The 13,583-nt window shown below is 35.5% G+C and overlaps 1 protein-coding gene across 1 annotated transcript; it reads right to left on the bottom strand.

Annotated features, from left to right (window-relative positions):
• Positions 1–1,653: 1,653 nt before the first annotated feature.
• Positions 1,654–9,350, bottom strand: LOC145612540 (serine/threonine-protein kinase BSK2-like). The gene is made up of 10 exons (XM_081667892.1): positions 9,074–9,350; positions 8,547–8,779; positions 7,415–7,550; positions 7,067–7,200; positions 5,449–5,554; positions 4,377–4,462; positions 3,083–3,271; positions 2,811–2,969; positions 2,230–2,343; positions 1,654–2,100 (listed from the first exon to the last, which is right to left on the bottom strand). Exons 1-10 carry the CDS (start codon positions 9,156–9,158, stop codon positions 1,849–1,851), a joined length of 1,494 nt encoding a protein of 497 aa, XP_081524018.1. The 5' UTR covers positions 9,159–9,350; the 3' UTR covers positions 1,654–1,848.
• Between the last annotated feature and the right edge of the window lie 4,233 nt (positions 9,351–13,583).

Genomic DNA, 13,583 nt, shown 5'->3' on the forward strand with positions numbered 1-13,583 from the left:
ATATTGTTAAAAAATTCCAAAAAAACAAAATAAAGCTAGCAATAAAATATAGTCGCAAAAGAAAAGTGGTCATATTAGAGTGAATTCAATTTATTTTATTTTGGTGGGAAGGAACTAGATTAGATTAAAATAAAAACGTTAAGGTTCATACAAACCACGTTAATTAGGTGACATGCCACCGAAATTAGAGGGCCACTTGGGGTCAATACAAAAGTCTAGATTAGAGTCATCAGCAGACAAAATATTACAGGAACTAAGTAAGACATTAAAGTGTTGTAGCCAATCTCGATCAGGTATGATAGTGTTAGGAGTGAGAGGTAGCTCAAACTTAGCTCTCCTGCCCATAGAATCCACCAGCTTCAGTCTTGTCCTTGGAACATACACCAGAGTTGAATCTTCGCACAATTAAAGAAGGTCCCTGCAGGATATGAATAAATAATAGGCTTCATCAGAGGGAGTGTTATGGTTATTAATACCATAAACTGCTCTTTGACAGTCAGAGTACACCACAGCTTCATCAAATGCAGGCCTGCCATAATTGCCAGAGTTTCGGCAATGAGAGCAGGAGGAGCAGATAAATGTCTAGATAATCCACCAAGCCAATTACCAGTTGAGTCCATACATAAGCAAGCAGCACCAGCAGAAAGGGAGGTACTAGAGAAAGACGCATCCACCATAATGATATGGTTAGCTATAGGAGGGGGAACAAGGCAGGGGGGGGGGGCTATGAGCAATCTGATCTGACAGGAAAACAAATTCGAAATATAGCCTTTTAAGAGAGATGGAGAGAGAGGCAATGGAGATAGAATTTTTCTGGAAAAGCCACTTGTTTCTTCTGTGCCAAATCTTCTAGGCACAAAGGGCAAAGGTGAAGCACCAAGGCTGCTGTAGAAAAGGATGAACTGAGGTAGAAGTCAGGTTTTCTTTCAACCAAGCTAAGGTATCACTTTGAGAGAAGGAGGGAGGAGGTGACAGAGTTTGCCACAGCTCAAGTGCTCTGGGACAATCCCTTATGACATGCAAGATAGATTCATGAACTGATGGGCAGAAGGTGCAGAATGGGGAGCTGATAATGTGTTTGGAGAAAAGCAGCATAGAAGTAGGAAGCCTACCCCAAGCCACTTGCCATAGAAAAAATTTGTTGGCTGGAAGGCAGTCAAGTCTCCATATTATGCTCCATATACTATCAGAGATGTGGAGAGGGTGACTATTCAACCACAGGTGAGAGTATGCCAGCTTACAGTCAAAGAATAAACCTTTTCCAAGTTGGGAGAAGGGGGAGTCTTCTTTATCAGGAAAGATGGGAATATAGAGGATTTTAGAGATGATATCAAGGGGTAGGGAAAAGGAGAGATTATGAAGATCCCAGCCCTGGTCAGAGATAAGAGCATACTTAAGTATATCCCTTTTCCTTAATTTACGTAAAAGATTTCAAATAAGATCAATATGGAACGGAAGGAGTATATTGATTGATTAATGATTATTTTTAGGCACTGTCTGAATTGAATTCGTAATAAGAGACATGCATGTTTCATCACACTCTTCTTGTATGGGCTCGAGGTACCCCTGTGCCTCTAAGAACACAAAATTACGATGGGAGTTTTGAATGGCTCCAATAGAAATGACGAAGGATCACAAATTCACAATAGTAGCTAGAACTAATTTAGTTATCTTATCTCTAATAAACGTTGACATATTGTATCATATGTATATGATTAAAACCAACACCTCAAGCTAAAGAGAAAAAATTGATCCAACTACTGCTCAATCCCAGCTATCTTCTCCATAACCTCTCCTCTCATGTCCATATTCTACAGCAATATTACGAGGTTTAATGAAAAATTAATTTCAGCCCCGCCAGCTACTTTGCCTCTTGGCTTCAAAGGCAGCACCATCATTTAGCATATCCTGGGCATCAGCTTCCATCCCTAGCTTGGAGAGCGCAAGGGCCTGTAAATAAAATGCCGTTGGCCACTCTGGTATGCATACCTGGGCCTGCATAGCATCCCTAAGGGCAAGCTCGGGTTGCCCAATCATCAAGTAACAGAGGGTCCTCCTTGCAAACACAGTAGCTGAAGGTGCAGGCATCATAGCCACCAGCTGTATTGTTTGAAAAACACAAGCATGAGTTTCAGGAACATGTATAATCTCTTAATGCACAGTCTTGATTTCTTGACATAATTTACAGGAAAAGTGTCTATGACTCTATTGAGGCTGGCAAATCAGTACCTTTGAATAGTTTTCTACAGCATTCTTAAAATCCTTATCCCTGAATGCAATATCTCCGAATTTCTTTGTATTCAACATGTCTTGAACTTGCTGTGTCCATTCTTGAAATGAGAGCTGCATAGAGGATCACTATCAGAGAAACATAAAAAGATGGCAAACCATCTGTATCCAATTTAGTGTAGATAAGGGAAAATAACCAGGAATTTTAAAAATACCCATAAATAAAAAATCATTTTTGTTCAACCAACTACTACCATTGGGCAATATGTATTGATTGTTTGAGTCGGCTAACAACATTATTATTAATTCATGGATGTTTAGTTAAACCAGTTGTTGCCTATTAAAGTGCAAAAAGAGCGACATTTGAACAAAATAACCAAAAGCGAGGAAGAAACTGCTCTAGTCAGCATCAAGGAGATAATCAGAAGTACGGAACATGCTTGGAAATGCAACTCAATTTATCCTACTCTTCCTGTCAAGGTGTGACATATTTGATTTTCACTGATATAGAGTCAAGACTTCAAACAAAAGAAACCAAATCAGCATAAGTATCCGACCAGTGGGGTAAAAGTCAGATGTACCTCATTATCAGCACCCTCTTCATCTCTATAACCAGTTTTAAGTAATATGTCATGCACAGCTGTGAGGTCCAACCTTTCACAAGCCTTTCCTAAGGGAGAAAGCATTATTGGAACCACTACTGCAGCCTTGGCCAGCCCCATCAGATTAAGAGACATAACCTAAAATCAATTATTTCCATCAATTCTGAATCTATAAGTAATGTAATAGCTAAAAATCAAAACATGTATAACTGTAATAACTTATATTTAAAACCACAGAAAAATAAGTATACCTCTTTCTGTTTTTGCAGGGGATCTACTGCTGCAAGAAGGAATTTGATATCAGGTCGATCCCTAGCTTCATATTGTAGGCATTTTGATGCTAATTCAATCATTGTAGCCGCATCCTCATTTACATATTGTCCTTCCAATGATGAGTCCATTAATACCAATGCGCTCTTTCCCCTTATTATGTCCAATGCCTGAGCAGTGGCCATTTAATCAGCATATTCCAACAATTAAATCAATACAAGAAAAAAAATCCACATTGAACCAATACTGATAGAAAACCTAGATTACATTCACATGGAAAAAAATAAAAAATCCAAACTACATCATATTTTAATGTAAATGAAGACAGGCAGCAGGTACAGGAATTCCCCAACTTAAAAAACAACTATGTCCAACTAGCAAAAACTTCTAAGACATTGCCCTAAATGATGTACTTGTTTGAAGCAGAGTACAAAGATATGGATTGCAACAAGCACTTTATGTATTCAACACTTGAATTATCTTCACAAAAAAGAATACCTACCAATAACTAAGCGGAAAGTGATTTATACTCAATACAGAAACTTGACAAGAGCCCCAGTTGAGATAAACCTACTAACAGTTTGGCCTTCAGCTCAAGTTAGGGCTGGACTCAGAAAATGACAAACAAATTTGATTCAGTTCCAGAATTCATGGAATAAATTGTTAAGAGTGAAATTAATGATAGATGAGTAAATTTCTAGATGCAACAAATTCATCATTAACTAGTGACAAATGAAAGTGATCCATTAACACTTTGGAGTTTGGATAGAAATTCTAGCTGCTTCTAGTTACAGTAAAGAATTAGCCAAGATAACTTCAGCCCTCCTGTCATATATTACAACTAAAGATCTTGACACAACAAATTACTTCTACCTTATGCTATGTTTAGATAGAGATAAATGGAAGGAAAGGAAGAGAAGAGAAATGAAGGGATGCATCCTCCCTTGTTTGGATATCTAATGTAAGGAGGGAAGGGGAGAGAATTGAAGGGATCCACTTTCCTTCCACTTTTAATAAATCAAATCCCTCCATTGTTGGAGAGATTTGGAAGGAAAATGGAAGGTCTCCTTCTCCCTCCCCTCCCCTCCCCTCACCTCCCTTTCCCTTCCCTCTTTTTCCTTCCCCTCCCTTTCCCTTCACTATTATTATCCAAACATAGTAATAAGGAAATACTCAGAACGCAGGTAACAAGGAAAGCATAAACCAGACTTTCAAAAAATATATATATATATATAATAAAGAGATATATAAATAAAGGGCACCAAGATTACATACATGACTAGGAGGTATATGCTTCCCACTTAAAAGGTCAAGTAGAATGGTGCCATAACTGTAGATGACACTCTCAGGAATAACCCTTCCTGCAGAGTTTTGGCAGCTAAATAGTTAAGTGATGCATCAAGTTTTAAATGATACTAGTTTCCAACAATCATGAAGAAAGGAAAAACAAGATAAGGAATTACAGGTGAAGTGGATGGCTAGGAGTATTCTAAGATATAAGCTATTAATATTATTCATGGTAATCTTGGATATTGAAATTGGCAACTGAGAAAAAAAATTATATACTAAAATATATATATACCTTCCTAGTTTCCACTTTGACTTACGTGACTTGCTAGCATTAAGATTTAAAAATCAAATGTCCTCATGTTGGTTCATGTAGCTGACTCCACTAATGGGATTAAGGCATTCAAGCAGAAAAAGAAGACAGTAGATGAAAAACAAAGGCTCTGTTATGGAATATGTAAGAGATGCGTCCAAAAATACGTAAATTCAAAGATGACATATATGGATAGATATTGACATACTTATAAGTAGTTATAACAGATTAATTAACAGAATAAAAATAAGAAGAATTATTGTTTTACTATTGTCAGTTAACCTTTAAGAACAAGTTCATTGAGACACAATTTTACTCTTCTGAGTTCTGTCATCTCTTCTATAGTTCTATTCTATAAGAAATTTAGCACAGAATAATATATATGGGCGACCTAACACTGAATTTACGCCACATCCAAGGAAGTCCGCTAGCTCAAGATGTTGACAGACTTTGGCATTATAATTTGGATTGGGGGGGGGGGGGGGGTGGGGAATTATACACTTCCAGTATCCACAGTGTGCAATTTGTTGAATATGGGTGATCCGAGAGTTATTTTGTATAATAGGGGTGGACAGGTGGTCACAGCAAGAAGAAAATTAGCAAATTGTTTATAGTTTGGTTGAATAAGGGTAATCTTAGAGTTATTTTGCATCAGAGTGCTGGTTTGAGCAAAAAGTAAATAATTTTAAAACCATCTTCCCCTTTAACATGATAGGAGATATGGGAAAAATCTGACAAACAAATTACCTGTCCGCATAAACTCAGGTGGTGTGTAGGCCAAGTTTGTGCTGTAGCTTTTACCGTCCCTGCTGTTTTTCATTAGGCCAAAAGTGGATAAACGTGGATCACCTTCCTATAAAAAAAAGAGCCAATTTTGTAAGGTTTTAGACAGCCGTAATTGTCGCACAGGATAAATGCTAATCAAAAGAAGCAATCAAAACAAAAGGCAGATTAGTTGAACAAGCAAACATCTCAGCAAAAATCAGTTTCTGCCATACCAAGATCGAAACAACAAGCATCCACAATAAGCAAACAAATATTATCTCCAGCCAAGAGTAGTAATGATGCCTTGAAGAAAAAGAAAATCAAACTTCATGAAGTTCACAACATCATTTAAGCAAATAGGTGTATTGGAAATTGAACATCCTAAATTAAAAGAAAAAAAACCACATAAAAACTAATACTCCCTCCGTTTTTAAATTTCTCCATGCGCGGAGTTTTAGGAGAAATTGGAGAAAGTAATAAAATATGGAGGTAGTGGGGTAAGTGGAAGAATAAAAAATTATAAAAAGCAAAAGTAGTGGAGAAAATTAATGGAGAGAGCATGAAATTAATAAAATATGATTTATGTTGGGTCCACTAGGTGAGAGAAATGAATTAAATATTGTAAAAGCTTTCCAGATAAGGAAATAGAGCAAGTATTTAAAAATGGCCGAAAAAAAAAAAGTGGAGCAAGTATTTTAAAACGGAGGGAGTACTACCTTTGTTGCAAATCAATGGCAACACTTTTCATCAAAATCAAGGAAATGATTAAGAGAAATATGGAAAAAAGTGAAATTTTAAAAGAAGCAGCATTAACATAAAAACAGTTAGTGGGCCCATAAAAAAACTATATGTAAAAAAGTGTAGGAATTTAATAGAAAATTGTAGGCAACATGTCTAAAATTTGAAAATGGCAAAGTTCAACCATTAATTTGAAATGACCAAAATAATAAGGAAAAATAATAATTGTAGTAAGAGTAACAACTAAATTGAAAAATGGAGGGAGTATTCCTTTAAATGCCAACAGCATGCGTGTAGCATTTGATATGCAGCTTATTTATACAGGATACGGAAAAGGGTATAAGTAAGCAATAGAAGATCCACAATTCCACCACAAGTACGTAATAATATTAAAAGCACCAATTAGCTATCTTTCCAAAGAAAGCTAAATATCAGTGCATGTCTGTAAAATTCCAATACCATGGCTAAAATTCTGGCACAGTGTTCATCCAAGATCAACACATTTTAGTATTGCATAGCCTGTTGCCCTGTTGAAAGTCATAAAATGACATACATAAAGATTATGGAAAATAGTTTCCAACAGAAAATATGACCTCTAAGATCCGTCACGTCTGCATTCTCCCCAGAAGTAGAAACACATTATGCTCTTCGGACTTTGGCTGTTTCTTACATGTAAATACCTACGTAGCTTTAGACTTTAATCACTTAATAGTTTATACTCATAAAATACTTGCGACCTATATATACCAACATTATTATCTACTCACACCAAAGTAGAGAATGAAAAGTAAAGCACAACAGAAGACATCTAAGAAAGTGCCACAAGCTCAGAACAGTAGATTCGCAAAATAACAGAATATACCTCATCAAAAAGCACTCTATATGCATTTAAATCGTGATAAATTTTCCGATTTTCTGCATTGCAGTGATCAAGAGCCAATGCAATATAATAGGCTACTCGCACACGCATTTCCCAAAGAAGAGGCTGTTTATCATCTACAAAACCAAATAAAGACCAGAATCAAAGAAGTAGTTATCATGCACAGCACATCAAGATCATCAAAGGCATAGAACCACCTTGTCTACACAACTATATACACATAAGAAATAGCAAACACAATTTATTCTTTATGTAGCCTATTTAGCCAACCAAACATAAGTGAGTGAGTAACAGAATACGAGTGAACATAGCACGAGACTTGAAGCTCACAATGGAAAAGATGCTTTGATAGAGTATCATGGGGCATGTATTCAGCCACCAACAATCTCTCATCCCCCTCTGCACAACATCCAATGAGATTAGCCAGCCTTTTATGTCTGACCTTCCCAACACCAGCTGCTTCTTCCTATGATATTTAGCATTTTATTAGTTCAAGGCAAAAGTGAAAGATTAGCAAGAAATTTTTAAGTTATAAATTCTAAGGCAAGCATATTGGATATAAGTTCAGGAAAGTTCAACACAATCAAATTATAAGGATTAAAAAACCTGATCGAAGGAATACAGTAGAGAACACTTCTAAGATGTCACTAGGTTATTACAGATCAACAAAATGCTACTACAATAAAAAAAAAAAAAAAAAAAAAAAAAAAAAAAAAAAAAAAAAAGGCTACTAAGGAGTTCCATTTGTTACTAGTATTATAAAAGTCCAACAATGCCACCCCAATCCACTCTCAACCACCCCTAACAAGAAAAGAAATTAATAAAGGCCATTAAGGAAAATGAACGTTACTAGAAGCTAATGTCATCGCAAAAAAGATATCAACGAGTCAATCAAAAGCCCTTTACTTCTATGATTTCCAATATGCTATATAATTCAAAAGAAAAAAATTCCATGGTTTGCAATTGAAACCAATGAAAAAAGGAAACCTTGGGTTCTATAAAGTGAACAATTATTGTCAAAGAATTGCAAAATGCTTGACCAAAGGAAACAAACAACTGTATAATGACAAAATAGTACAAACTCACAAACTCAATAAGAAAAAGACTCAACCCCAGAAAGGAAAAAGCTGGTACACTTTCCATTATTTCACTTTTATCTTCATAAATACCCTACTTTCCCTCCCAACAAATCCAGCTTAAATTCAACATTTACACCACATTAGCCTTCATTCGGGAGTGTTCATAGAGAACCAAAAACAAAAAAATATTGACACACACCCAGGTATACTACGCGGCCAGCAATCAGGTATCATGACACAAGATAATACATTAATCTATACTCTTCCAGACCTTGTAAAAAAAAAAAAAAAAAACCAAATAAAACCACTGAGAATCAAATATTTCAAAATTGAAATTGTAACAATAGTACTTATAAATTTTGGTAAAAGATGAGAAATCAAACCAGAAATTGCTGGGCATCAGGCCAAGATTGCTTAGAAAAGCGTTTAACAGCAATGAAACGATTAGTTTCAAGTCTTCCTTTATACACAACATTAGGAGCTTTTTCTCCACTTTCAGAAACTATACATTCTGTGCTAAACCCATTTGTTGCTTTTCTAAGCTCACTCAAATTGTACTCTCTAAATGCTGCTACTTTTTGCTGCTGATTATCCCCATCTCCTACTTCTCCAACTGCTGCATTACACATTTGTATTACCCCATAATAGCAATAATCAGTATAAAAAACAGCAAATTCATCAATATTAAAGCAATTCCCAGAAATATAAATCACAGAATAATAACAAGATTTCATAGACTATATACAATTGGTTGAATAATGAACTAGTCAGACCAAAAGGTCAAAAAAAATACTCTGTAAATAATAATTTGAAATCAACTAAATTGAACAAACCCGGAAAAATTAAAGCAACACCCAGAAAATTCAATGGAGAAATAAAAGTGAGAAAATCAAAGAAAAGAAGGAAAGACCCGAGATTTGCTTGTCGGATTCAGGGAGAGGAGTGGCTTCGTTTGGAGAAGTAAGGTGTGTCGTTTTGGACTGTATGCAGCCCATAACTTCTTTTCACATTATCAAATAAAGAAAAAATTATGCAAATAATTGATTAATTAGATCGAAATTCAACTGAAAATTGAAGGATTGTTTCAAATTTCAAGTAATTTTGAAGTAAAGAAGAAATTTGCAGAGAGAAAAGACCGTGAGTGAGTGAGGAAAGAAGTAAATTTGTGACAAGTGAGAGTAAAATAGGAGAGAGAAAAAAAATGAGAAGTGGGGAAGAAAGTCACATGATAAGAGCATGATGGAGCACGTGCTAGGGGAATGAGGAGATTGGGGAGGGAAATCGAACTTAGCAGAGTGAATGAAACCAAGCATTTAAAGTTGTGGAAGTTGTGGAAATTTCTTTGGAAAAATAACTAGCCTTCTGGCCCGTACAATGTACGGCTTGTTCATAGAAAATTAAATTGAGAGATGAGTAAAAAAATACCAATAAATAATTATGATTGTAATAGGTAAATAAAAACATAATTAAAGAAATAAAAATTTTGGGACTTTAATTTAAAATGAGAATTAATAGAAAGAAGATGGAGAGACTAAAATCAAAGAGAGTAATTAAAAAGGTTGAATTAAAGAGGGGAGATGAAGATTAAGTGTTTAATGAAAGAGTTAAGAACAATTGTATAATCAAAAATAAAAAATGTAAAACGACATGTGACACGTTGAGTTGAAGAAGAAGATAGGGAAGTGTAATAAAATGATGACACATGTTTATTTTGGTTTGCTTTTTAAAATACTAAGTATAGATATAGATATAGATATAGATATAGATATAGATTAGGTTAGTCCTTTGTGGATGCACGATTTAAACAATAACTAGTGTGTGTCCTTGGCGATGCCTCGATTGCTAATTTGTATCTTTTACTTCTTTAATTTAATTATTATAGGATAATTTACAAAAGTATGGTTACTTGAAAACTTATTTACACTTTTGCTTCGGAATGAAACTTAATTATGGAACTGTTATCCACGTAGGCTCGGATAAGTTTATTTTTGTGTTTTTTTTTTCAGAGTAAAACCGTTACCTCAAGTAACGGTTTATGTAGCGGTTTTACCCTTTATAAATTGCTACTCCATATCTTTACTTTTAGTACAAAAGACAAACCGCTACCTTATATAGCGGCTATAGAAATTAAAAATTACTCCAAATGTATTTCTATAGACACCTAATAATGTCTCCCCAAAACCAAACCCGATGATTAACAACCTTTCACCACCATTATTGATCGCGTTGAGTATCTAATCTTTGAAGTGCTTAATCCATATTTCCATTCAATACATTTCATAAACCAACTCAATTCTTAGCTCATTTCCCCAAACTATAGCTTATTTTCCTCTTATCGTATCCACATCACAAAACTGAGAGAATCTGATTTTGTAGCCCTATAATTTTGATCCAATTATTATTTAATTGGATAGGCCTTTCAATAAGCTTTACAACAGTGTATCATAAGCCCAATTCCGATTTAAAACGAAGAAGATATGAACCATACACTAAACTTGCCCAAAACCGGCACCCTTTCACTAAAATGTCCATATATTGAAATCTAAAAATGATGTTGACCTAATTCTAATTGTGTTAAAAAGTAGACTTGATAATCTTTCCAATGATATATTATATACCTTATTCCGAGTTACCAATAAAAAGTCATCATAGTTTTAAAAACGCGTAAAAAACTGGAATTATCGTGCAACAACTAAATTGCGCAATTGTTGACGTGTCACGATGCCTGTTACCGTGACACGGTATTCTGTACCATGTCGCGGTACATATATCGTGACACGTACTTTTTCGTTTCTATTCCGCGTTTTTTATCACGCGCTTATGAACCTATATGCATTTTTAGGCAAACTATACACTGCGACACGGTGTGATATACCGTGTCACGATGGACACTGACTGTGTCACAACAGACACCGTGACATGGGATTTGATGAGTGACATTTATGTCACTTTTAGGGAGTAGTGTAGAGTCCTTCTTATGCTTTCTTTCTCGTGTTTTTCCCTTTTATTCTCTTGTTTTCTTGCTAGTAAGGTATGTAGTCCATTTTGTGTTTTCTTGCATTTTAGGGGTATTTTCATCTTTTCCACTTTACTCGCTTTACCCTCTTTTATTGTAGGTGTTGTTCGAGGCTCGGAATCTAGTTTGGAAGGACCTCCAAGTGTTTTGGATGCTCGAGAAATGGCCTCGTGTCATTTGGTTGGCTAGAGTTCTGACGTGGGAAAATTAGGTCGTTGAACTAATCCTCCTAAGCCAAACAAAATTTTTAAACACTCAACAAACCTAAATACAAGTATAGAGGTAAGTCAAGGGTCGAACCCAAAGGAACGGTAATGTATAAGTGCTTTCAATTATGTGCCTAAGCTAGGTCGAAAACGAAGGGTAAAAGAGGACACTAACAACTACTAAGACAAAGAAATCAAACAAATAAAATGCTAGGGATTAGGATTCACTTATATTAGCAATGAACAATGCAAATTGGTTTAGGAAGTTGACTAAGTCAAGCAATGTGAGGGATGATTAATTATGCAACCAAAAGAGCATATCAAGCTATTCTCCTAGAGGTCTAACTAGCGTCAACTACGATAAACTCTAGCTAGGAAACATCACAAGACACCTCAATCGTGTAAATGCAAGCCACAAATCAATGGTCCGTATCAATGTGAACCTACAATGCAATCTAGTGTGAATAACTAGAGTGATCAAGCCTAAATCAAACACACACATGCACATAATCAATTAACCAATTTAATCACATCATCAACTCCATCAAAATCCCCAAGCTACATCAATCCATTACATAATATAAACTTCACCAAATCCCTAATCAAACAACTACTCTAGCAACATCATTAATTCAACCAATCAACTAAAGAAATCAACAATCAACAATCAAAGAAGAACAATTACTCTAATCAAACATCAATCATCAAATCATCAAATTCTAATCAAAATCAAACAATCCAAATATGAATACTAAACAAAACAATAAATGAGATAGAGTTTAGAAATGCTCATTGATAATAGAGTAGATCTCCAATACAATTGTCACCATTGGATCTTCAATCTCTCAATCACCATTGAAATTCTTCACTTTCTCTCTCTAAAATCTACTCCTAAAACTCCCCGAGTGCGCCCGCACATAACTGGCAGCCTCCTTTCTTCTTCTTCGTCCTAGCTCATGCGGTGCACACATCCTAGATGATGATGATGGAGGACAAAGTAGGCAGAAACTTCCTTGGAAATCTTGAAGAAAATGAGCCATGAGAAAGGCATATACAAGGCCTTGAAGCATGCCCCTTGGATCCCCTCTTTGACTTGAAACTTCTTGCACAAGCTTTAGGCATGAAAACAATGAAAGATCATGGAGAGGAAGCTCGGGAATTCTTGGACAATCAATCACAACCTACAAACAAAGGATAAAAAGCAAGTAAAATAGAAAAATAACAAGTAAACTAGAAAAGGCATAAAATAGAGAAACTAACTACAAAAAGCATAAAATGAAGAAAACAAGAATAAAACTAAGGAAAACTAAAGAAAGGAGTAATAAAATGGAATGAAATTCATCCAAAAAGGGACCAAATGAGTGCCATAAATGTCACTCATCAAATTCCCCCAAGCTAAACTTTTGCTCGTCCTCGAGCAAAACAAAGCAAGAAAGATCAAGGATGAAGAATTTATTGAAAAATAAAAAGAAAGACTCAAGATAAGAATATACACTAAGACTCACTGTCGTAGGAATCACGGTTGTTTTTAGCTACAACAAGCCCTTTAAACCCCAAAGTCGCCTATGAGGACGAGTGAGGTCTCGTAAGGGTATCCTAAGAGTTTGACCCATAACTCTCATAATAATACAAACAAGGGAAAGCATGAAAAAGAAAACAAAATACAAGAAAAGCAAACAAATGTTCATGAAAGGACTTTTGCAAATGTACAAGCACAAGTGGATGCAAATCTTTCTAAACAAGTAAGGGAGAGCACGTTCCAAGATACCCAAGGTTGATTGAAACATAAATATGCTAAGCATAGGAACTAGCTTTCACAATCCACTTTCATCCCAAACGATCTTACCGTGTTCTTCCTAATAGCTTCAAATTGACCTCAAGTGAGCATCCCAATGATTCCACGAAGGAACCGGAAAAAGAGAATTTTTAGGCTACTCGACATCTTGACTTTTGCATCCCCTCTCCCTATTCCTAAAACTCACATTCCTCTCCACCGATGAATGACTCAACCATTTAGGTCAAAAGGTCTTTCCCCAAGGTTGTAACGTAAGGCAATAAGGGTGAAGGTAGGCTAAAATTTAAAATTTGGTGGTTCCTAATAGTGAAGCAAAGAACGGGCCCTTTCTTAGAATCACAATCAAGTAGTCACCAAACAAAAACAAACTAACACCCCCAAGCTTATTCAAAGCTATAAATCA

Source organism: Chenopodium album, chromosome 24, assembly GCF_948465745.1.
Source record: "Chenopodium album chromosome 24, dcCheAlbu1.1, whole genome shotgun sequence".
Classification (NCBI taxonomy): Eukaryota; Viridiplantae; Streptophyta; class Magnoliopsida; order Caryophyllales; family Amaranthaceae; genus Chenopodium; species Chenopodium album.